Source organism: Acipenser ruthenus, chromosome 36, assembly GCF_902713425.1.
Source record: "Acipenser ruthenus chromosome 36, fAciRut3.2 maternal haplotype, whole genome shotgun sequence".
NCBI classification, from domain to species: Eukaryota; Metazoa; Chordata; class Actinopteri; order Acipenseriformes; family Acipenseridae; genus Acipenser; species Acipenser ruthenus.
This window is the reverse complement of record NC_081224.1, coordinates 2,300,837-2,327,257: the sequence shown is the minus strand read 5'-3', so window position 1 is coordinate 2,327,257 and position 26,421 is coordinate 2,300,837. Positions and strand designations below refer to the sequence as shown.

Sequence of the window (26,421 nt, the reverse complement as noted above, 5' to 3'; positions counted from 1 at the left end):
TTTACACCAGTTTAAGTTTTAAACGCCTTCAAAAACTAGGTGGGCGTGGTTGTGCCAAAAAAAGGTCCCACTTGTGGGACACTGCAGGGCGCTCAAAGGAGGACTTACTATTAACCCTTTGAAAGCCTTCTTCTCGTTAATTTGGAACAGCCCGCTCGACGTGGTCACCTTGATGTGCTTGATTTCAACGTTGAACCTGGAACGGGGAAAGAGGGTATCTGTGGGTTAAAACTTAAGAAGCAGACAAACGTTCAGCCAAGTGCCTTCAAAAGTGATCAAAAGCGAGTCAGTTAATAATGTTGTATGTCCTTCCCTCACGTTTACAATTACCAATCAATGACAATTCATTTCCGGATTGAGTGTTTTAAAAGTCAATTGGGAGAATATTGATTTCTCATCTGGGGCAAGACATTTTTACTGCCATACCGAGGCTGTAAACTGACTCCAAGTACTGTATGAGTAATGAGTTTCTGCACACCCTTAGCGTCAGTTCTTAAAATGTTCTCCAAACCGAGTGAGGCAGCATCTTATAACCGACTGGCGAGAATGATACAGTTTGCAAATGATGAACTGTATGCAGAAATAAATGAATACATAAATAATTGTTGTAAAAAAGAACTCTATGTACCTAACATGTCGTTCTGTGAATTGAATGACAAAAATGTACTGTAACGATATTTTATTGGATGCAATGTCTATAAGTAAGAAAATTACTAGTTTTTTTTTTTTTTTACATCCCAAACATCGCTGCTGTTCATGAGATTAGTCGCCCCGCCGCTGGTGTTGTTCAAACCTGAAGATTATGTTTAAACACGGCGAGGCAAAGGTCAGCATGCAGCTACCGACACCAACAACAAGACATGAAACCAACAAGCAGAGGAGAGCTTGAAGCATATACAGGAGCTGCTGTAAATCAAGGTCAGCACATTAGGTCTGGAAACAAAAATGCTGTCCCTCTAAGATCCAGTACTATTCTTATTTACAAATGAACCCCTGCTAATAACAATGTATTATCTTAAAAACGTTATGTATAGAGTACGTATATCAGCACACCCACATTTCTATCATTAGCAGATCCTTCACACTTGATCACTGTGAGGGTGGAGTCCATATCACCCAGGGGTGTCACTATGTCAATCTGAACTCATTTCAGCCTTGAAGACACAGAGAGAGTCTTCCAGTCTCAAGGTTTGTCATTGAATTGATTATGTTCCTATTAGCATTTCTATTGAAGACACTGAGAAAGACATTGAACTTGCAAAGTTTCTTTTAGTACTTCTAAATTTAACTTGTAAAATAAAGTCGTCCAATGGCAGAAGCGATTATGAGAAGGCAGTTTTAGTATGCAAGTGCAGCAATGGAAATGAGACTGCCATTGCACAGCAGTTTGATCCATTCCTGGTTTTACTATGAGTTTAATAAGACACACCTGAGCTTGTTACTTATATGGCTAATCAAGCTGGTAGTAAAACCTGGAATGTGTGAAACTACTATTATTATTTATTTCTTAGCAGACGCCCTTATCCAGGGCGACTTACAATTGTTACAAGATATCACATTATTTTTACATACAATTACCCATTTATACAGTTGGGTTTTTACTGGAGCAATCTAGGTAAAGTACCTTGCTCAAGGGTACAGCAGCAGTGTCCCCCACCTGGGACTGAACCCACGACCCTCCGGTCAGGAGTCCAGAGCCCTAACCACTACTCCACACTGCTGCCCACACTACTATGCAATAGGAGTCTCATATCCATCCATGCCCTCTACATAGGTAGAGTAGGCTGGACCAGGTCTCTGTCACAGTGGATTAAATGGAATAAGAAAGTAGGTGCTGGGCAGTTAGAATTCTCCAGACAAGCGCAAAACCATTTCAAAGCCAGGTAAAGGCAGACATAGAGAAAATGATAATAAATCAATACTGGAGCCTCAGTGCAATCCTGAGTGTAATCCAGTCTGCTGCCTCTAACTCACTTGATACTGATGGCGTACTCTCCCGCATCTTTCTGCCGCTGCCGCACCAGGTAGGTCCCGTCAGAGCGACTGCTGAGGAGATTCTCAGCGCCGCTGCGCTCCATGTTCCCAGCAAACCTGCAACAGGACACAAGAGTCAAGTGAGCTGACCTGGTTGTTGCGTCTCTGTATGCGTGGAGTGGATTCGACAGGTACAAATAAAGAGGTGCAGCAGGACTCTGTCATAAGCTGCTTGCTTATTTTAAACAGACTGTAGATCCATGAAGAAACAATGTTTTATTTTCCCCCATATACAATCAGGACAGGAACACAAGTCTTCACACTATTGTACAAACTAACAAGAGCCCCCAAGCTCTGCCAATCTCGCTGCTTATAGGCAATACTACCCAATGAGCATCGAGTACATTCGCACTCCTTCTTCCTTATATGGAACATGGCATTGTGACATCATCACGTTTAACTCTTTAGCTACCTGAACAATTGAATCTGCTCTAATCCTGTTATATGTATATCATATATACCACACTGGTAAACACAACTTCCGTCAAGCAGCGAACCGTCTATGTGCTGAAACGCTTGTCTATTCGATGTAATTTTTTTATAGTTTTACCGTGGGAAACACAACACTTTTAATTGAATAAGGTCATGTTTGCGGTTGACAATCGACCCTAGTTTTCAGTCACCTATTTTCAACCAGAGGTGCGAGACCTTGTTAATGACTCACTTTAGCCGTAGTTTCTCAGCAAGGTAATATAAATTTACCAATAGGGCATCTATGAGTACAAATGCATAAGTCCAACACTTTGATACTGTATTTCTGAGTTTAATTGAAATGTTTTGTTGCAGTAAACCACATTGAAGCTCAGAAACATTGAAACTGGACAGACCCTACTTACCAGGGATACATGGTGAGGTCTGGAGGAAGCCTCTGAAAAAGAATGCAAACGATCATTACTCATACTTCCAATGCAATGCGTACGCGCTTTATAAAGAGGCAGCTCTCCTGTGAATGTCAAAAACTTGTATTTTACACAGATGTAAATGTTTGTACGGACTGTAATGCTATTATTATCTGATACGGGAGGCGAATGAATCAGTGCAGGAAGAGGACCCCTTACAAAAGTTTCCTCTAGCAAATACATAGCACAGTGTAATAAATCACAGGGAATGGTTAAGCATAGGTAAGCATTGACGGCTGTAGTGTTGGGACTCATTACGCCCTTGGGCAGTCCATATTGCCCAATACTGCCCACCCTGTCGGGTCTTAGTGCTTACTTCATGAATGTGTCAAACCAGGGTAAACTATGGCAAATGCCTAGTATAACCAGGGGGAAACTGCAAGAATGCTACAGCAGAGGATGGAAATGATTTTAGTTCTGTAACAATGAGACAGAATGTGACATCATACTTACAGAGACAAAGGGCCTGACTTTACTGCAGGGAAACCAGCCAACTTCATTTGTACAGATATTTCTGCCCTGGGAAGATAATGAGAGATATAAAGAAATAAACACACACATATATATATATATGCAATTCTAGTACAGTCTAATGATCTTAAACTGCAGTGACAATGCAATTCTAGTACAATGCAATTCCAGCACAGTCTATTGATCTTAAACTGCAGTCGCTTTGTCATTCTAGTACAGTCTAACTGCAGTTGCAATGTAATTCTAGCACAGTCTAACTGCAGTTGCAATGTAATTCTAGCACAGTCTAACTGCAGTTGTAATGTAATTCTAGCACAGTCTAACTGCAGATCAGTGTAATTCTAGTCCTGTCTAACTGCAGTAATTCTAGTCCTGAAGGAGATAAGGCATGGCTGCTGTACCTCCCACCAAGACTGGTCCACCTCGGCTTTCGTCAGCTCGATGATGTCACCTAGGGCGAGGCGCAGCGGCTGTCCGAATGCCACAGGGGGAGGGGGCATCCCATAATACTCCTGAGACACCTCCATTTTGGGAAGGCCTGGGCGGAACACACACAAAGCAATACGTTGTCAATGCAAGAAGATACAACACGGTGCTAACACAACATCAGGGTCGATCATTCCCTATAATGAGGCATGCAGCTTTCTGTTATAAAGAAATCAAAGAGTCTGAAGAGAATCAAATGCCAATAGAAAATGTAAGGATCATGCTAGAATTAAGCAAATCCTGCAAAACTAGTGAAGAGTTTCATGCCTCGAACAAAGATTGCAAGAAGGGTTCTGCATGCATGATGCACGGGATGCACAGATCACGTTTGCAAGAAATGACTGCAAGGGTTGCACATATTATTATGCAAGGCATGCATGCACCTTTGCTCGTGTCATCCTTGCATCGTTCCTGCTTTAAACATTTATTTCATTTACGGTCATGCAGGATCCAAGCATAATCCTTGTGTTTTTCTTGGTATGGGATCTTTAGGTCACTGTTAAGATCATTATATTGGACGCCAGTGAGCTTTGTCATGCTTTCAGTTCTTCACTGTCTCTTTCTAGGCGTGTACAATAAACTATAGAAAGGGCTGACCTGAGTACATACTATACAGCAGAGAGTTGATACTATACAAATGATCAATACTTCTATTAGTTATCATTCAGATACCTGCAAAAGTAAAATCACATAGAGTACTCCTCAGGCTTGTAACAAGTATAGTCTGAATTTGTGTCAGTTGGTTTGATCTCTGTCACACAGCAATGATGATGTGACTCATACAATACAATACAATACAATACAAAACAATACAATACAATACAATACAATACAATACAATACAATACAATACAATACGACTTACTTTTACTCACTGTCAACTCAGAACTGTACAGTACAAACTGAAAGTATTGTTCTTTGTTCTTCTTAGTTAAAACCCTCTCTAGTGTTTTTACACACCCCCATCAACCCCATTTCAAACACTCAGACGTACATTCTGGGGTAAAGCTTCCTGAGAACATATTAAGCTGTACTGTAGGATCAAAGATTCAAGGCGTTTCTGGTTCAGTTTTTACTGTGCAGGCTTATCACAAAATCTGACAGGCAGGAAATCTGCATATATACTGTATATATTTTTTAACTTCTCATGCACTTCAAAGAATGTGTTATAAATTAAAAAACAATAAAATAACAAAAAAGAAAAATGCATCTTTTCCCATCATGAAAAATGCACAAAGTCTGGTCATTTTTTGTGTTGGCGCACAAATCTAAAAATATAGCCTTTTTTTTAATTCGATTTTTTGTATTCGATTCTGTCTTCAGTACAATGCTTTACTATACCTCTCTGGGCTTTACAATGCTTTCCGGTACTTTACCATGCTTTCACTATGCTTTATTCCACTTTGCTATGCTATTACTATGGGAAACTTTTATAAGGGACAGGCCACATTTGTCTGATTTGTTGAAACTTGTTGAGAGCCTGTCATAAGCTTGGTTCAACAGTTTGTTTAGATAGAGTAGCTCAGAGTGACTGGTTTACCCATCCAGGCCACATCATTTCCAAGTACTCACATAAAGAAAACTACAGTCTAATAACTGTAAATCATCTCGGCAATCTACCCTCGCTGTATACGTGAAAAGTGGACTTCGATATGTGGGACAGACATGCAAATCCACAATCAGGACCAAAGAAAAATAAAATGTGCCTGCAGCTCTATATCCCAAGCTCTCCCTTTCTTTGCACTGTAAATCCAGGGAGACTCAGTTTGCATAGCAGTTTCACCCATTCCAGGTTTTACTATGAGCTTGATCAGCCACAGTGTATAGGTAACAAGCTCAGATGTGTCTTATTAAACGCATAGTAAAACCTGGAATCAAACTGCTATGCAAGAGGAGTATTCCATCACTGATATCCCTTAGAATCAAAAAACGAATGACACAGGCGGACTGATTTGAGAATTTCCTACAGCAGATACCCTCCATAGCCAATTAAATACAAGGCATATTTCAGCTAACATTTTCTATTAAAGAAAACTGCTGTAGTTGTAGGTGACATTCTTCCAGCAATCTTCCGAATGTTCAAAACAAAACTTTGTCAGCCGGGTCTGCAGATCGCTTGCTGCCAGAGTCTGTTTTTATTGCTTAACAGGGTTTTCTACACATCTGGTAAGATTATTGGCTTCTTTCCTTACCTGGTTCGTTTGGCCGATGGACAGTAGCTCTGTTGTTTTTACTCTGTTAAAACAAAAAGACATATTTGAAAGATACTCTGAAAGCTTTTGTAAAGAGATAAAACTGACCTCATCTGACCTGGTGCAAGCACTTTTACTGTTTAATTCACTCCTATTCTTCTTAAAGGAAAACACCTTGCTCTGTTTTACAAAACTAAAACCACACAACAGAGCAATGCAGTGAATTCAGTGCCTCTTCATAACTCTCAAGATCCTTATTGTGTAACATTACAGAGTTTAAGACTATTTTTGTCGTATCAATTCATTAACAAGTCTATACAACATTCAATAAATAGAGACACATACCTTTTTCAAAGTGCCAGACAAATCTGAATAGTAAAAAAAATGGAGAGAAGAATTTTTAAAAATAATAATGAGTTTATAAAGCATTTGACTTGTATGTGATATATTTATCTGACAGTGTGCTAAACTTGCATTCAGGGCCAGGCTTTTGATATGAAATGGAGACTCATATAATTAAAACCATTTCATAAACTGCACTCTAGATATTAAAGGGGTATATTTATATCAGCTGTACGGGTCTATCAGCACAGCCTAGTGCAAATTCTACAACGGAATGGAATGTGTGTCTGTCTGCGTGTGCTATAATTTATAGCATCCATTTCAAAATTCATATTAAAGATATAGGATTGCACTGTGTTCTCGATTCCCTATAGAGAGCATATGCTGTGGCCACTTGAAATGAACAACATGATCAGCTGCATACAAAGTCCAGTCGTCTAGCTGGTACTAAAAACAGCAGTGTGGAGTAGGGGTTAGGGCTCTGGACTCTTGACCGGAGGGTCGTGGGTTCAATCCCAGGTGGGGGACACTGTTGTTGTACCTTTGAGGAAGGTACTTTACCTAGATTGCTCCAGTAAAAACCCAACTGTATAAATAGGTAATTGTATGTAAAAATAATGTGATATCTTGTAACAATTGTAAGTTGCCCTGGATAAGGGCGTCTGCTAAGAAATAAATAATAATAAAAGGAAGGAAGGGAGTGGGGACTGATCGGGGAAGATGATGGTTGCAGAGGAAGCCTTAAAGGCACCCATCGATGTGCACAATACCGGAACACCGAACACACGATAGTGATCAAGCTGTATCGGATTTATAAAGTCGACATGTCACGTATTTTATAATCTTTCATAACAAACACAAACGTGGGTCTTAAAGTACAACCATTGAGCTTACATTTAAAAAAGGAAAATAATACCCAATACTAAACAGGGTGTAAGAGTCCCCTTTCTTTTAATATTGAATTATTTCGATCCTTCACCGGTCACATCCATTGATCAGACCCCGGTATGTTGTTCTGTGAGGTGATGGTATCACCCAGTACCTGAATGCCTTCCGCATGCTGCCACTCTCCCGAGACACTCCTTGTGCGCGGCCACTTTACACCGAGTGCAGCGATAGCCTTGGAAAAAGATCCCCCTGCAAAGGAAATGGAAGAGTCTGGATGACCATGGACAGGTAGGACAATCTGAAACCCCATAGGGAGCACCGTGTACCACAGGGAAGGCATTCAGATTCAACTTCAAGCCGTTCCAGGTTTTCCTGCGAGCCTCAATTGGAGGATTTCGTGCGTCCAATTAAAGCTACACTAAAAGTTTGTCCAGTTTGCATTTCCTCTGAACTTTGCTATTCTTTACTATGCTTATACCAACGCATTGCAATTTGCCCTGCCTTACCACGCCTACTTAATAAATGCTTTTACTATTAAATTGTGCAGAACATTTTTATAAGTGAAGATTCAAATCAGTATTGGTATTTTGTTAAAGTAAGGATAATAATAATAATAATAATAATAATAATAATAATAATTATTATTATTATTATTATTATTATTATTATTATTATTATTATTATTATTATTATTATTTTAACATACAGCTATGGCCAAATGTTTTGCATCACCCTATAGAATTAAGACATTTTGCTTCATAAAGTCGAATGAAACCTGCAGAATAATGTCATGTTAACAAATCGAATTACATACCGCTTTGTAGTTTTCAATATACTTCACGAAAAACTGACACATTGAAAAAAACATTGAAAAAATGCGACATTTCAAAATTTGACATGAAATACTGTGCAACTATTATGACTTCCGGTACTCTTTGTGCGATTTCATAGTATAGTTTCTTTAATGACATTAAGTTAAATAAAATATCTAAATTATGTTCATATAGTTTAGTTTTTTCATTTATGTCTCAATTCTAAAATTATAGCTGATGCAAAACTTTTGGCCATCGCTGTGGAGTGCCTAATTATATTATCCTGGCATTTCTCCTCAGTTTAATTATGTTCAGCAGCAATCCCCACACCAGCTCAGGAGCAGATCAGCGGACCCCAGTGAGGAAAAACTGTCCGTGCCAATTTTTTTCCTTAACCCACTCACCTCAAGAGCATCTGACAGGCCTTGCAGGACGTGGTTTCCTCGAAGGAGTTCATCTGGAAGTCGTGGCTGTTTGCTGTGCTGTTCTCCGGGTACATGTTGGACCTGCGGACAAGACCGTAGCAAGATACTGTAGGATTGTACTGGAGAACTTAGAACAGAAGAACAGAAGAAAAGTCTGAGAACGAGAAAAGGCCGTTCGGCCCATCGAGGCTCATCCCTTGTTAGCACACCATTCTCCCCTACTGGGGGAACTCATTTAAAAGCAGAATCTAGTCCTTTTTTAAATGTTCCCAGTGTTTTAGATCCTACTACTTCACCTGGTGGGCTATTCCATGCATTTATAACTGTCTATGTAAAACAGTGCTTCCTACCTTCTGTTCTAAACTTACTTTTACTCAGCTTCCACTTATGCTAATGGATTGTGATCTTTCAACGTATGCACTGTTAGCTTTAGGGGGAACAATTTACATTAAGTGTCTCTTAGTACTATGCATTTGCACAGTAGTTACTTAGTAAATACATGTGTACTTACACATAATTACAATGTTATTATGCATAGTTACAATGTACTTAATGTGTAAATCTTTTTGCATGATATAACCCTAACCTTATTCCTAACCCTAACTCTAAACCTAACACTTTTCTTATACAATTGTGTACTTACAAATATTGTACAAAAAGATTTACACATTCTGTACATTGCAGCTGCGTATAATAACATTGTAATTACATGTAAGTACACATGTATTTACTATGTAACTACTATGTAAATACACAGTAATTAGAGACATTCATGTAAAGGGTTACTGTTTTAGATTTTAGTCTCGGTCCCTCTTTGTAAATGACGCATCTCAAAAGTTGTTAAATAATAATAGTAAACCACAAAGTAAATAGCGGTTCCTAGAATCTCTAGCAGGTAATCAACATGGAGTGGGATTTACTGCCAGACTCGACTGGAGCACAAAGACCTCCTTACATGGCCATCTCAAACTGCTCCAGCCATTTCTTCTTCAGCTCCTTGGTTTTGAAGTAGAGATCGTAGCTCTGCTGCCCGTAGGTGTCTATCAGGACGAACAAGTGGCTCCACTGCATCAGACACAAACAAGAGGAGAGTCAGCGCTTAGCTGCTGAGTATAATATATAGTAGACCCTATATATTAGAAAGACACCTACTGAGTTGAACTGTTCTCACGCTGATTTGAGGGTTAGTGTGAAGTCAGATTGGTCTGGAATCAACCTCGGTTTGTTTTTCCAGTCTATTGTGAACAGTGCTCTAAAAACACTGAAACGTTTGTCATTGAAGTTTCTTATAGTATTTCTACAGATATCCCTTAATTCAAAGAGCACCTGTAGAACTCCTCTGTTTGTATCCTGGGACACTATCACCCTTCATGTAAATGTGCTTTATTTTGCTCTTATCAGCCCCTATTTTACTGCATTTAATCCTGTACCTCAGAATACTGTAATCTGCCAAGTTTTTAACCTGTAGTACTTTGTATTTAATCACATCCTGATGTAACTATCACTATTTAATCATATCCTGATGTAACTATCACTATTACCTGCTGTATTATTGAATTGTGGTTTGTCAAACTTGTACTTTACTTGAACAAAAGTTATTGTATTTCTTGCTCTTATTGTATTACTTGTATTGTAACGCTTGAAATGTTTTTGCTTACGATTGTCTTGGATAAGGGCGTCTGCTAAGAAATAAATAATAATAATAATAATAAACCAGTCATCCCAAGTAGGAACAGCAGTGCGCCCCACACGGCATTCTGGGAGGCTTCTTACCTTCTTATCCCCAGAAGGGTCATCCCTCAGCTGGTAGTGCTGCAGTTCGATGGTCTCTTTCAGCTCCATGCACTCGCTAGTTTTCTTTTTGCAGACAAGCATGGCTTTATCGAACAGAAATGCATACCTGCGCAGAAAAAACACACACACTTGCAATAAATGTAAGGCAGCAGCAGCAGTTGTTGATGCATAGTTCACCCCTAGTCTCTGTAAGTCGCTTTGGGTAAAAGTGTCTGCTAAATGACTAATTCATAAATCAGACACAGATCCTATTTAGCATGTATGACGGCTATTGTCACTGGTTTTCCTAAATGTTTTGTTTAAAGAAAGTCTAGTTGACAAGCGTTTTGGCTAATTCCTTCCTCGGTGTCTGCTTGGGTCGGTGTCTGACCGAAATATAATTAATTTTTTATTGAATTCCTTCCCTCTTCAGTTATCGTTGTGTTTCATCTTATTTCCAAACATATAGAACTGTAGCCCCCCATAGAAGGATTTCCCATTGTTAACTTGGATTTGATCAAAAGATCTGTGATTTTATCATGCTTTACTACACTTCGAGTCGCTTTTACCATGGTATACTATCGCTGTAAACTTTTAGATGCCACGGTATTGAGAATCCCCACATACCGGTCTTGCTTTCGTTTGTCCACACATATCTTGAGTTCTCCGTCGATCTTGGGTCTCCCGTAGAGAGCCAGGGACTGCGTCTGGGTTTAACAAAAAGCACAGAAGTGAAATGCTTGTCATCAGGTAAGTAAATGAAGTGTTAGTCATTCGGTAAGCAAATGAGATTTTAATATTTTCAAGTACAGAAGAATTAAAAAACTTGGAAACAACAAAATGATTTACAGCATGTATAAGATTGTATTGCCCATTTTTCTCAGTCGCTTGTTGGGGAGACTGTTCATTGAAATCTCTTGCATATTTTTAAAGAGGAGACAATTATCTATTCCGGGATACCAAGCTATTCAGTGAGCAAGTAGTCTGAGTGAAGTTATCCGGCAACAAACTCCCAGTTGTACTGCTTTCCTAGAAAAAGGACAACATTTCGGGGGACCATTCTACTTGTGAGATGTCTTGCATCAATATTTTGCATATTTTTAAAATCCCAGGTGGGGGACACTGCTGCTGTACCCTTGAGCAAGGTACTTTACCTAGATTGCTCCAGTAAAAACCCAACTGTATAAATGGGTAATTGTATGTAAAAATAATGTCATATCTTGTAACAATTGTAAGTCGCCCTGGATAAGGGCGTCTGCTAAAAAATAAATAATAATAATAATAATAATAATAATAATAATAATAATAATAATAATAATAATAATAATAATAATAATAATAATTGAGAATGTAATACTTATGGATGATATATCTATGGCCTCAATAACCTATGCTGAACATAATGTTAATACGAAATGCGAAATTTAATAATTTCAGTCAGATTAATCATTTGGCCTTACCATGTTCTCTATGGAAAGCTGGAAAGATGTTATCTGCCTGAGGATTTCATTGTCTCTCTTCACTTCGTTTACACACTGCGCTAAATCCTGCAGGAAGAGAAGCTGCATTAGTGAACAGCCCCCTGGTGTATACTGCAGAGGGGTTGCTGTTAATAAGTGGCCCTTCTCGTCCATGTTGGTCCCTACCCATAGGAGCACCCCCACAGAACACATGCTATACCATCCTGCTTTTCTCAAACTGTGGGACGGGTGATTGAGTCAGAGGGTTCCAATTCTATCCAGCACATTTGGCAGGGGGATTCTAATTTCTGTGGACCATCATAGTAGTCTGTTCTATAGTGATGTAACTTCAGAGGTGTTTAAGAAAGAAAGTGCGAGCTGGACTAAAACTAATAGGGATGACCAAAGCTGTTAAATGATCTTAAAACTTCTTTTCACAAAACTGCACCAGAAAGTGCACAGCTAACCGACTGGCGATATTTACAATGCGTCTAGCTGGCCCACCAGAACAGGATGCGTTTGTGAACATATTTATTTTTAGTTTGCTTGACTTACCAGCGGGCAATATACGGTGATTTATTTTTTGGTTTTTTGTCATGCTGTTTGCAGTATTAGGGTAATTGTTAGGAGGGCCTAAGTGATTGATGAGCCAGGGGGATTTTTAAATGAAACTAACGAGGTGTGAAAACCACTACCACGTTAACTACCTAATAAACCAGGCAGACAAGGGTCTTTCTGACTGTACACACACACACATATATATATATATATATATATATATATATATATATATATATATATATATATATATATATATATATATATATATATATATGTGTGTGTGTGTGTGTGTGTAATTTTCTGCTCAAAAGAGCCAACTTGACAGCCCCTTACAAAGGTATGTTAAACATATCCAAACACTGGAAAGATGACTCTTTTTGGGAAGTTCAAACTTTTACACCGTAAGTAATTAGATATTTTATAACTTATATTTTGACACTATATCTGTATAAATTGTATGACGTGATATATTTTTCTTTTCCCATACCCAGGGGAAATTTGCCTTGGCACAGATGCTATTAAGTGCAATTCAAGCTAGAGTTGTGGATTAAAACAAAAATATGGCAACGCCATAACCTTTATAACAACAACAACAACAATAATTCACATTTTTATAGCGCCTTTCATCACAAGAATCCCAAAGCGCTTCACACACACACACGCGCACACGCGCACACGCGCACACGCACACGAAAAATCAAACCATTACATTTAAAACAATCCAATACAAAATGTAATAAAACAGAAATTTAAATAAGAGATTAAAAAAAAACAACCATGGTTTTAATTGTAAAATTAGTAAAAGCTAAGATAAAAAGCTAGTTTGTAGAAATAGAACAATTAAAAAAGTCTAAAACAAAAAAAAATATACAATTAAAAAAAGAGTTTAAAAAAAATACAGTTTTAATTGTAAAGCAGGAAAACTAAGATAAAAAAATATATATTTTGTAAAAATATGTTTTCAACTTTCCATAATTTGGGAGTTTTAAGGCACACAGTGGCTGCAAGTGGACTCACCCTCATGGCGTCCAGTGCTGTGCGCAGGTTGTCTTTATCAGTCGCATCTGTGGTGTGCTTCACAAGTTCCTACAAGCCAACAGAGATTCAATCAGTCCTCAGACTCCGACATCACTACTAATTCATACTGCTTGCAAACACTTCTGCACAGCAGATCATGTTAATGCTATGATAACCGACATTAGCCAGTTTTAAATTGTGTTTTTAGCTTTTATTTAAGACTGGCTTGTCATATATGACATGCTCATGCTATTATAATATATAGCACAGCCCGATATTGTTGTGATACAGCTATCTGAAATCTCAGTAGCACTTTCCATGAAGTGTCTCTAATTATTGTGTCTTTACATAGTAGTTACATAGTAAATACATGCGTGCTAAACTATGATTGAAATGCAGCTGTGTTGCTGCTATGTGGGCAGTGTTTGCTGCTATCAGGGGGAAGACTGTTTTATTGCCTGGGAAAGGGGCGATAAAATGAACAGGACTGACCTCACCTGAGCCGGCAAGTAACCTTTGCACGCAAAGGGGCATAGAGACTGCATAAAGCAGAGGGCACTTGGAGGTGCAATCAAAAAGCGTACCTGAGTCCTCTCCTGATAATTCACCATCCCGTGTCTGTGCTTCTTCCAGAGGATTAGGTCACTGATCACTGCTTCATTTCTGTTTATAGCTAGGTGCTGCATTGTCGTGACTGACGGTAATGTTTCAGCAACATGTGTGTAACTTATTGGAATCAATAACAGGAAGCGTGTTCAGTGTTGCTGAAATCCTTGCTGTGTGCGCTCCTTACGAATAAATCAGTGATTTGGTTTCCTTGCATAATCCCAATGTAATATGAGGAACCCTCGCACTGAGCGCTGCCCCTTACCTGTAGAAGCAGGTGGTATTTGAGAACTCGCTGCATCGGCACCATCAAGAGATCCCTCAGTGTGAACCTGCCGTTGTTCGCTCTCTTTGAACACTCCTGGAGAGACGGGGGACAATTCAATCAATCAATCAACAAATACATCAAAGCTTTATCATGGTTCAGAAATCATGGTAACGCTTTACATTAAGTGTCTTGAATTACTGTGTATTTACATAGTAGTTACTTAGCAAGTACATGTGTACTTACACATTGTTACAGTGTTATTATGCCTAGTTACAATGCACTTAATGTGTAAATCTTTTTGCAAGATATATGCAAGTACACAATTGTATCAGAAAAGGGTTTAGAGTTAGGGTTAGGGTTAAGTTTAGTTAGGGTTAGAGTTCGGGTTTGAGTTCGGGTTAGATAATGCAAAAAAAAATGTACACATTAAGTGCATAATAGCATTGTAATTATGTGCAAATGAACAGCAACCAGGTGATTTACTGTGAAGCTTAGGACTCTTAACATTAGACTGGGTCAGCAATCACTCACCTCCAGCTTCATCCTCACATCCTCTCTCAAACTGGCCACCTTGTCCAGGTGCTTGGATGAAGACTCCACCTGGCTACAGTATGCCCCATACAGAAGCAACCTGCCAAGGCATTAAGAAGGACAAAATCAGCCAACCGGCAAACTACACTCGCTTATTTCTAGCTAAAAGGCTGCACAACTGTTGAAGACTAATGTTTAAGCAGTTTGAGCAACTTTATCATATTTGACGTTGTGTCAAATATGATAATTTTTCTTCACTCTCATTTTGGATTGCAAAACTAACGCCAAGATGACCAGGCAAATCAAAAGAGATTAAATTCACAACCATTCAAATCCCCCAAGCTGTACTTACTGTATATTTGATCTTTTTATGTACTTTGTATTTAAGTTTTAGCAACGTGATATGTTAACATGGTATTTTTGCACTGCATTTTTGTAGTTTTGCCCTGCTTTTCCCATGGTTATACTATGCATTCATCATAGTTTACCTTGGTTTAGCATTACATTTTTTTACTGTGCTTTACCATACCTTGCTATTCTTTACAACGCTTACCTATGCTTTACCATGCTTTCACTGTGCTTAATTACACCTTGCTATGCTTTTACTATGGTAAACTTTCATAAGAGTTAGTTTAGCTTGATTTTTTTTTTAAATCTGCTTTACCATACTTCTCTGATCTTTACAGTGCCTATGCTTTATAATTCTTTCTCTGTGCTTTACTACACTTTGCTATGCTTATACTATGGGAGACTTTTATAAGGGCGAGCACATTGCTGAAATGTTATTTGCCAGCAATGCATGGAGATTTTACCAGTTGCTAAACCCACACCCTGGTTATCTGAACCTGTGCCTTGTGCAAGCAGTGGGGGAGGTCTGTACAGTGTGAAGACGGCTGTCTACTGTGACCGTGCAGAACACACCTTTTCTTGTATTTGATGAAAACCTGGTAGAGATTATCGGCGTTGAATGTCAAGATGGAGCTTCTGACCTCTTCCAGCAAACTGCTGTGAGTTTGATACAGTTCCTGGGTGGGGGGGGGGCGACACAGTTAGAAAGTGACGCCAAACTCATTTAAAATACTCTGACAACCTCCCACCCCCCTCTCCTCTCTCCTCTTCCCCACTGATAACTTTAAACACTCATTCATACATTCCCAGGCTAGCAGATCAACAACATTGCTTTCCTTTAAAATCACTTTTAAAAAATATATTTTTGGAATGCATGTCTGTTTATCGTACCTAAGAATAAAACCAGCAGAATTAAACCCCTGACTTAAAAGTTTAGGGGCTAAATTCTCAAAGCTGTTTGCTCCAGTTTTGTCATTAGCATACTTTTTCTTCAGAAAGGAAACACGCGCCCAATAAAATTACCAAACCAAAAACAAACAGCTAAGACTTTTAACTTGAATGAAGAATTTAGCCGTTTCTTATTATTTTTTTCCATTTAAAAAAAATAAATAATTGCGCTGATGAAGATTTGGAGTAAATACAATCTAGCCCTGTGTTGATGACATAAAAAAAAAGAATTATCTCGAACACCTGTCTTATTCATTTTTACCTAAGAATGAAACCCACAGAATGACACACACCAAAAAACTGAAAGCACAAAATGACTGGAAGATGCCACAAACCAATCCCAACACTTTGTCACCCTCAACCAATTAAATTCAATACCACTGTTTCAGATCCTCATTTCTTATAAGGTTATCGCGCTATACCAGTTGCCAGTTATGTAAAAGCGTCTCAGCTTTACAAACCTTTACAAAATACCTACAGAGCTAAATTAAAGCAAACAACACACTTATATATTTAAATTGCTTTCTGTGTTGAGACACCCCCAAAGCGCAGTGTACAGCTATGGCATTGCCCTATAGAATGAATTCAATTTTAGGTGATGCAACATTTTTGGCCAGAGCTGTAGGCAGGAGCAAGACTGGTCTGATCAAGCTCGTAGTAAAACCTGGAATGGCTGAAACCGCTATGTAATAGGAGTCTTATACCCATCCCTGGACCTGAGGAAGGCATAATGGAAATGTACCTCAATGTTGATGAAAATGCTCTCGATATCACTGGGTTGCAGGAACCGCTGAAGAGGTTTCATAAAGTGCTGAAATGGAATATTAAAAAACACACACTGTTACTGAATGCATTTATTAAAGTATGTATTTTTTTATATATAGACGCAGTATTTTGTGAATTTGCAGCCGTAGGAGCCTCTCCCCTTGCTCTGTCAAAGCTCACATTTAAGATGGATCCCAGGGTTTCCGTGTATTTCTCTTCTGTCTGTCGGATCTCCTGGAGACAGCACTGACGCTTGTCTACCTCGGTTATCTTCTGTTGCTGTCAGAGGAACAAAAGGGTTGTTTTAAAGCATTTGCTCTAAATCGCTAATACCACGTTTGTATCTTTTTTTTCAGATTGTAAAAACACACTCATTGTATTCTTAATTACTGAGATTATCAAAGCTGTTTATTGCAAATTGTCATTATCTTGTTTTTTGCTTTTCTTTCTGGAAGGAAATAAACAGTAACACTTTACATTGTGTCTCTAATTACTGTGTATTTACATAGTAGTTACTTAGTAAATACATGTGTACTTACACATCATTACAATGTTATTATACAATGTACTTAGCATGTAAATCTTTTTGCACGATATATGTAAGTACACAATTGTGTCAGAAAAAGGTTTAGAGTTTGGGCTAGGGGGGTTAGGGTTTGATCATTAAGTACATTGTAACTATAAATAAATACCCTCACAGAGGGTACAAGTTTACAAAGGAGCTTACTGTCTCTGCTGGGGCATCGTGCCTCATCAGGTCTTCGTAGATCTCGTCTCCTTCGTTATTCTCATCATCCACGCAGTCATAGAGGTCATCATCTTCCTCCCCAGTGTCACTATGGAGACAGTCATGCATCAGCACGCACAGTTTTCAATGGGCGGCAGTTTCCGCCCACCAAACCTGGGTGGTTGTTTTAATTGTAATGATTAGAATTGCATTGCTGGTGTGTACAATACAAGTGTTGACGTCAGTCCCAAGATTACCCCATTGTGTTACCATGTCAGAAGATGAAAATGTGGTACCACTGTAGCTTCCATTATGCTACCCCTGCCCCAGTGTACAACACCATTACAATGCTGTTGTGGTGCCACTGAAAATCATTTTATAGAGGGCGCTATACAACAGACGTGATTTCTCATCAATTGACAAAACACTTTCGCAGCTCAAGCGACACAGACGGCACAGGACAGAGTGGAAGCCAATTTATTTAAATATATATTTTATACAGGCTCAATTTCACTCTGAAACTGTTAAAAATTGCTACTGACAAGATTATGATCAAGCATAATGTGGAAATTATTGAGCGTCTGCTCTGAGGGCATTTCAAGAAATCCCGCTTCCCTGGCATATCCAGTTCCTTCGAAATGGAAGCCTATTATCTTTCATCTCTGTATCTTTCTAATTGCGATGACCTTTTTTCATAAAGCTCTGGGTATTTTTCCACGGCAGGTATACATTTTTTCTCTGTCATTTTGGATAGTGCTTAAACCTGGTAGAGAGCGTGCATTGAAGCTGTTCTCCGATTGCTCAATGCCCTAGTCTTGTGAAGCAATCGCCAAAAAATTGGATTAAATTGCTCCACTGTCACCTGGGGCGTGAAAGATACTTTTCAGAAGTATAGGCTCATATATTGGCTTGTCGCATTGCGTCTGGTGTGTAGCAGCCTTAGGTTTTGTGCAACTGTAATAGAGAAAGACAGTGGAACTCACTCAATATGGTCAGATAATCCACTGTAGATTTCATCATCAGGAACACTGTCTTCTGTGGGGAAAGGCCTGAAAAAAAACAGGAACAAAAAAAACCCAGATGAAACAATCTGATGCATCTTTGTTTTTATTAGACTGTAAAGCTGAGGGAACACAGAGCCACTTTGTGTCTTGGAACTTAGTTTCAGGAGACTAGGTTTCAGGCCACCGCATGGCACACCAGGGGAGACATGGGGGTTTAATCCAGCAAATTTACCAGCTAGCTCAGCTACACCTGGGGAAAGGGGAGTGTAAACGAGGCACTGGATAGTAATGACTTTAGTTATGCTGCTACACCAGTATAGCAGTGTTCCAGATTCAAGCCCTACTGTTCTGTCATCGGTACTATCAGACATCATAACAGTGAATTATACATTTACTTCTTCATCTTCTTCCTCTTTTATTTATTTGCATTGGGTCTGGCTGCAATTATATGTCCAATACAAGTAGTTTACATGTCCGATAGGCATCAATAAACACAGCAGTGTACTTACGAGACCCCGCGGCTCTGTGCGATCGCAGTGTAGGATAAACTGGACAGGGCGTCGATCACCTGCAAGAGGAACGCATTTTAGCGGTTAGTTTCCGGGGGGGGGGGGGGAATAAACACAATTACGCCCCCCTGCTGTGTGCCATGATGTTTAATTTGATACTGACATCTGATAACTACAGTTCAGCGTGTCAGGAAAGAAAATACCCACATGGAAAGAACATACATTTTCAATATCGATTTTTGGTAACACTTTACATGAAGTGTCTAATTACTGTGTATTTACTGTGATGGCTTGCTCTTCTGCATGAAGTGTCTAATTACTGTGCATTTACTGTGATGGCTAGCTCTTCTTCTGGGATTGTGATTCGGTCAGAAACCACGACCGTTAAACAAAGTCAAGCCTGGCCATTCACCCTTAACTTTACCAAAACACTAACAAGAAACAGGTAGACAAACATTTGAGCTAAATATAAGAAACATCCGTTGAATGGCACTGAAACAGCTTGGATCGCTGTGACAATACCTTAATGTCCTGTAAAGTTGGGTCCTGTAAAGGTAGTCAGAGTAGTTTTCCTCCATTCTTTAGAGTAACTTTAGCGAGTCAGGGAAATTGTTCTGGGCTTTTGGGCTTATCCATGCAAGAAAGCAATCTACATGCATCATATAAAGCTATTAGAGGCATTGATTTTTCATGAAAATGGCCTTTCCTGATGCAAGGTACTGTAGATTCCTAATAGCAATGTAATGTGCATGGAGGCAATGGCAGCACAAGGTCAAACTGCATCAGTGCAATCACCCTGCAAATAGAATATAGTGAATGCTTGGCATAGCAGCAGTGTGGAGTAGTGGTTAGGGCTCTTGACTCTTGACCGGAGGGTCGTGGGTTCAATCCCAGGTGGGGGACATTGCTGCTGTACCCTTGAGCAAGGTATTTTACTTAGATTGCTCCAGTAAAAACCCAACTGTATAAATGGGTAATTGTATGTAAAAATAATGTGTAAATAATAATGTAATTGTATGTAAAAATAATGTGATATCTTGTGACAATTTTAAGTCGCCCTGGATAAGGTCGTCTGCTAAGAAATAAATAATAATAATAATAATAATAGGATCGATGGTACTTCATTTGCACATTGCACATGGTATTCGGTAAAGTGATCAAATAAATGGTTTTGTGGCGAAATAATGGAGATTTTAATTTGAGCCCAAGGTTCACTTATACAAGTTTCCCACAGCAAAAGCATAGCAATATATAATAAAGCGTGCGAGCATAGTTAAGCATTGTAAAGATCATATTAATAAACATGACACACCAGGGTAAGCTATGGTAAATGCATACTGTGGTCAATGATTCTGGTGCTGGGGGTGTGTGCTGTTGCAACACTGCATTATCATCGTTCTCTAAATCTTCCTTCACGTGTCTTGGAGCTGCTTTAAGCTGAACTGGAGATCCTGCACTGAGACTTCCTTGTTCCTTTCAAGTCTCATGACAATATGACCGTTCAACTCTGCCAGCCCCATCTGCTCTCTCTTTATCTAAGCCCTCAAGGTCCACAAGGAACTGAGCGCTTGTTGTTCAAACGATCTGAAGATACATTTGAGAGTGACTTTATACATCACGAGGTGGAAACTGACAATTTGGATGACCAGATCTCAACCTTTTTTATTTGTGGGACATACACCCCTTGTACGTTATAGGGTTAAAAGTAGAATTGGTGGGGCTGGCAGAGTTTGAAAGGTCATATTGAGATACGTGATAACTCAATATTGGAGCAACAGGACCCAGAACCAAGGATAATAAGATTGCATTTTAAGTTCCATGCTGTTTAATGAAGTTTCTGCTGCTTTACATCTACTTGCAACACTTGACACCGTCCTACTGTAGTGCATTCTGGTTCCCTTACACCGCAAAGCAGGATATGTTACCATGACGACCAGTCATATATTCCTAATTACTGAGCTGCAGCTGCAGATGCACATGCAAATTTGCAGATAACAGAAAAACTCATGATTGCTTTTACATTTAGAATTAACTGTGTATCATATTTCACAGTTATCTTAACTGGTGCATTGTCGTCTTCTTCTTCTTCTTCTTCTTCTTCTGCTTAGATTGACTTTGTAAATGGTTTTCTGTTCCTGGGGATTTTTTTGTAAAAAATACTGAAGCAACCGTTTGCCCTCAAACTGGCTCTGAAACACGTCTCCTCTCTAAGTTCAGCCGGTACACCAGAGTGAAACCGTTAACCAGTCCCCCTGCAACACTGTACCCAGCAGATGTACATCAGTAACAGACCACTCAAGTGTCCCGCATTACACAGGTCAGACCTGCAAATTGACATTAAAACATTGCAGACCCGCGACAGTCATTGTACAAACCCCCAAAATCAAAGTACCACCCCTGTGCTGACTCAGGAGGGGCGAAGATGAACACAAGCTGTCCTCCGAAGCGTGTGTCGTCAGCCGACTGCTTCTTTACACACTGCAGGCTCATGCAACCACCTCAGAGCTACAGCGTTGGAGGACAACGCAGCTCTGGGCAGCTTACAGGTAAGCCCGCAGGTGCCTGACCACAGGGGTCGCTGGTGCGCAGTGAGACGAGGACACCCTGGTCGACCTAGCCCTCCCTTCCCCCGGGTGGCACTCAGCCAATTGTGCACCCCCCCCTGGGAGCTACCGTCCTCGGTCAGTAAAAGAATAGCCTGGACTCAAACCGATGACATCCAGACTATAGAGCGCATCCTGCACTCCACGTGGAGCGCCTTTACTGGATGCGCCACTCGGGAGCCTGCAAATGATCTAATTTTAAATTAACCAGTACTGTTGTTTTCTCTTTTTCTTTTATTGATTCGAAATATAATAATAATTTAGGTCAGATTAACCATTGTCCAAAATTTTCTCTAGGAAGGGGAGCAGCAAAAAGTCTGTTGATGAAACTTGGTACCTATGCAGTAAGATATACCACATAGAACAAATGGAGGCAGAGTGTTGCAGGGGGGACATGTTTATGGTGACCTTGTGGTGTACCAGTTGTACTTAGAGAGAGAAGACATGTTTGAGATCTCTTAACCTTTAAAATGTTTAAAAAGAAAGAAAGAAAGAATGAAAGAAAGAAAGAAAGAAAGAAAGAAAGAAAGGAGTGGTCTCTGATTTGACTAGGCAATTCAAAATTTGCATCCATAGCCTGAGGATCCAGATAACACCCAGTAATCTCACTGAAGAGACAGGGAGGGACAGTCTGATAGCAGCTGTAGATTTGCAAAGAATATGCCAGCCTGCAGAAGTAATCAGTACATGAGGCCACGCTGCTGTTTGGCTGCCAAAAAGAATCAGAGTGCAAAAGAAAAGAAACGAATCCATGCTGTGCCAGCACCCGCAATCGCCAGCCGAAAAAAAAACATTTGCAAAGAGTATCCGCAAAATGTTCACCAAACTTTTTGCACCCCTGTATTATATATATATGTATACTCATAAACCCAATGATAAAGTTTTATTCTAAAACAAATAACAAGACAATGAACAGCTTTAAAGCTGATAAGCTACTTAAGCGTTGTTGCAGATCAATCCCACCAGACAATGCTGTTCCTAAACCCTGATGGCAATGACTCCTTTAAGAATGATAATGCGGCCATCACCCATCGTGCCAGAACTGTGCATGAAAGGTCTAATTCAGCCATGTGTGTCTGTATAAATACCGTTCATATATGTGACATTTCTGCTGTGTAGAAAGAAAATGACAAAACTGGTGAAAGCATGGCGAAAAATCGTACAGGATTTCTTTCGTAACGGATTACTGACTGTGAAAATTCATTCTAGTTGTTTTACACGTAGGAGCTAAAAAAACCCACAGCCAGCGAAAGAGGCGGTAGTCACCCCCCTCCTCCGCTCCCTTCACATGTGCCGTTTCCTGCTTCCCACTTCCTCTTGTTTGGTTTGAGATGTCTCTAAAAGACAAGGCTGCATGCAAAAACGACAAGCAAATCAGACCCTAGGATTTGAATAGGCAGACAATGCAGCTTTACAAAAGCCAGTTAGGTGTGAATCAGGATGCACAGCATAACTAACCCTGGGAAAGTGGCTAGCAAGACAAACAAGCTCACCACCGTGATAATATTCTCCTATTTTTGACACAGCAAGGGTAGGAATAGATTCTGGTTATCCTTTGCAGTGCCTTGGTGTACTCTGAAGTACTATAAAGTGGGATGAACATGGGGTTTTCATGTTGGAAAAATCTTAAAAAATGCAAGCAAATGAGAAATATTGCTTTGAATCAGCTGGAAAAACAGAACACAATTTGTACCGTAATACAGTGCAAAATAACTGTAACACTTGCCATTAACTGTTTCAAATTACTGTGTATTTACATAGTAGTTACTTAGTAAACACACATGTCCTTACACATAATTGCAATGTTATTATGCATAGTTACAATGCACTTAAAGTGTACATCTTTCATTACTGTGAAGAAAATCTGAGCAGAAACATTTGCAGGTGCATTAATTGCAGTGGAGTTGGAACAGCATTCCTGGTTGGTACGGACATGTTGCTATAGCACTGCAATCAGCTACCAGCAAACACATACACAATCCTGTTCAACCTTGACCAGCCGCATGTTGACTCTATCATCTCGAAGGAGGAACCTTTAAAATAAATATATATCTAATACCCATAATAAAACACAGCATTCATATTTAAAAAGGAAGTCAGCCTGCTGTTATCTAAAACTACACCAGATAACCTTGGACTTACAGAAGTGAGACTTTCCAGAACAATCACACCAGCATTCCCTATCGAAACCTCAACAAGGCATTCAAAATACAAAACTACATTATCTCACACTGGTAATCGTTGTGATGGATAGCTTACAGTTACCAGGCCATGGTAATACGATAGGAAGCAAGATCTTTCAAGTTAGCTGTAACATTTTATAACTTGAACTCTGCAACTGTTTAAGAGCTGAAAACAATTAAAAAAGGTCTAATTAAACAAATAATCAGTTCAATGAAGGGCCTAGTTGAGTAAATGAGAGCTCATTTGGAATGAAAACCAGCAGACACAGTGGGTCCCCATGACCAGGGTTAGGAACCACTGACCTAACACAATGCACTAGTCTGTGTACCCTTATAGCATAGGGAAGTGTTGGAAAGCCAAGAAAGGTAAAGCAAATAAAAATAAAACATCTAAGGGTCTCAACTTTGCACCTTGAAACCACGATCATCACACGGTTCAGCGTGGCTGAAGAAATAAGAGGGGGAGGGAGCGGCAGTCCTTCAAGTCAAGATTTCTGTATTTACCACAGTTCATGGGGGAGCTGCTACTATGCAATATGGTCAAGCAGAGTACAGTAGAACATGGCTATCCACAGGAGGGCTCATTGAGCTCTGTAATACAGCTCTTTTGATTCCAAAGTGGGGCATTGCATTCAAGGCTCTTAATGGGTTTGTAAAGACTACAAGGACTATTCTAAAGCAGAAGTAAATACGGTCTAAATGCAAAAAGACTGATGCGCTTAAACTTGATGCATGTTAATTGAGCACAAACATACATAATGTCTCTAATTGCTGTGTATTTACATAGTATTATTATTAATTAATTAATTTCTTAGCAGACGCCCTTATCCAGGGCGACTTACAATTGTTACAAGATATCACATTATACATTATTTCACATTATACAGATATCACATTATTTTTACATACAATTACCCATTTATACAGTTGGGTTTTTAAGTACCTTGCTCAAGGGTACAACAGCAGTGTCCCCCACTGGGGATTGAACCCACAACCCTCCGGTCAAGAGTCCAGAGCCCTAACCACTACTCCACACTGCTGCCCTGTATTATTATTTGTTTATTTAGCAGACGCCTTTATCCAAGGCGACTTACAGAGACTAGGGTGTGTGAACTATGCATCAGCTGCAGAGCCACTTACAACAACGTCTCAGCCGAAAGACGGAGCACAAGGAGGTTAAGTGACTTGCTCTGGATCACACAGTAAGTCAGTGGCTGAGCCGGGATTTGACCGGGGGACCTCCTGGTTACAAGCCCTTTTCTTTAACCACTGGACCACACAGCCTTCTAGTAGTAACTTAATAAGTACATGTGTACCTGCACATAATTACAATGTTATTATGCATAGTTACAATATAGCTTATGTGTAACTCTTTTTGCATGATATAACTGTAACCATAAACCTAACCCTAACCCTAACTCTAAACCAACCCCCTAACCCCTAACTGTGTACTTACATATATCGTGCACAAAGATTTACACAGCAAGTACATTGTAACAATGCGTAATAACATTGTAATGATGTGTAAGTATACATGCATTTACTAAGTAACTACTATATAAAGACACAGTAATCAGAGGCACTTACCAATGTAAAGTGTTACCATTTCTTGTAAAATTCCTAAATTCAACACTATTGAGTGTTTAAAAGTCAGGGATGCTATTGTTTGGTTCAGATGGTACAGTAAGTTACCGAACACGGAGTTTATTCCTTGCTTGCACAGTGGGTGAGTGAAGCCGGTGGAGAGAGTCCTTACCTTGGCGAAATCTCGCACATCAAACAGGTCAAAGGCCTCAAAGAGCTCGTTTTTCTTCATCCCGAACTGGTCCAGGCACGCAGACAAGAACGTCCGGATGTTCTTCAGACACAGGAACTGGTGCAGAGATAAGAGAGAAAAGGGGAAAGAGAGATGTTCACATCAAGAACAGGGCAGTCACTGCTGCTCATCGTCACCTGGGTTTCACATACTGCGAAATGCGATTCGTTTAGTATTTTCAACATGCGAGCTACAGCTGTAAGCAGCAGCAAAAGCACGTCTGTAAAGCTGAGTGAACATGAAGCCACGTTGTGGCTTGGAACTTGGTTTCAGGAGAAGAGGTGTCACTGCACGGCACACCAGGGGAGACTTGGGGTTTGATACAGCAAAGTTGACTCAAACTAGGTCTCTCTTATTTTTATTTTATTTTTTTATAAATTTAGTAGTTGCTAATTAGTTTTTTTTGTTTTGTCCCCAATTTAGTAGTGTGCAATTATTTTGTTTAACTCAGCTCACCGCTACCACCCCCGCACTGACTCGGGAGGGGCGAAGACGAACACACGCTGTCCTCCAAAGCGTGTGCCGTTAGCTGCACACTTTTTCACACACTGCAGACTCACTGTGCAGTCACCCAGAGGTACAGCGTCAGAGGACAACGCAGCCCTGAGCAGCTTACAGGCCAGTCGCTGATGCATGGTGAGCCGAGGACACCCTGGCCAACCTAACCCTCCCTCCCTGCGGGCGACGCTCGGCCAATTGTGCAGCGCACCCCCTGGGAGCTCCCATCCTCGGTCGGCAAAGGAATAGCCTGGA

The 26,421-nt window shown here is 39.8% G+C and overlaps 1 protein-coding gene across 1 annotated transcript in view; it reads right to left on the bottom strand.

Moving 5' to 3' along the window:
* The window catches only part of LOC117965657 (proto-oncogene vav-like), a 47,846-nt gene that overhangs the window by 4,465 nt on the left and 16,960 nt on the right, over positions 1-26,421 (bottom strand). The window contains exons 2-24 of the mRNA XM_059008086.1: positions 25,609-25,725; positions 19,067-19,125; positions 18,537-18,602; positions 17,554-17,662; positions 17,007-17,105; positions 16,804-16,872; positions 15,687-15,790; positions 14,766-14,865; positions 14,232-14,327; positions 13,361-13,429; positions 11,783-11,869; positions 10,950-11,029; positions 10,323-10,449; positions 9,505-9,614; positions 8,529-8,630; positions 7,467-7,561; positions 6,428-6,450; positions 6,083-6,125; positions 3,806-3,942; positions 3,387-3,452; positions 2,871-2,902; positions 1,975-2,091; positions 109-196 (exon numbers count right to left, since the gene is read on the bottom strand). Of these exons, the coding sequence (XP_058864069.1) occupies positions 109-196; positions 1,975-2,091; positions 2,871-2,902; positions 3,387-3,452; positions 3,806-3,942; positions 6,083-6,125; positions 6,428-6,450; positions 7,467-7,561; positions 8,529-8,630; positions 9,505-9,614; positions 10,323-10,449; positions 10,950-11,029; positions 11,783-11,869; positions 13,361-13,429; positions 14,232-14,327; positions 14,766-14,865; positions 15,687-15,790; positions 16,804-16,872; positions 17,007-17,105; positions 17,554-17,662; positions 18,537-18,602; positions 19,067-19,125; positions 25,609-25,725 (1,995 nt within the window). The remainder of the gene's footprint in view (positions 1-108; positions 197-1,974; positions 2,092-2,870; positions 2,903-3,386; positions 3,453-3,805; positions 3,943-6,082; positions 6,126-6,427; positions 6,451-7,466; positions 7,562-8,528; positions 8,631-9,504; positions 9,615-10,322; positions 10,450-10,949; positions 11,030-11,782; positions 11,870-13,360; positions 13,430-14,231; positions 14,328-14,765; positions 14,866-15,686; positions 15,791-16,803; positions 16,873-17,006; positions 17,106-17,553; positions 17,663-18,536; positions 18,603-19,066; positions 19,126-25,608; positions 25,726-26,421) is intronic.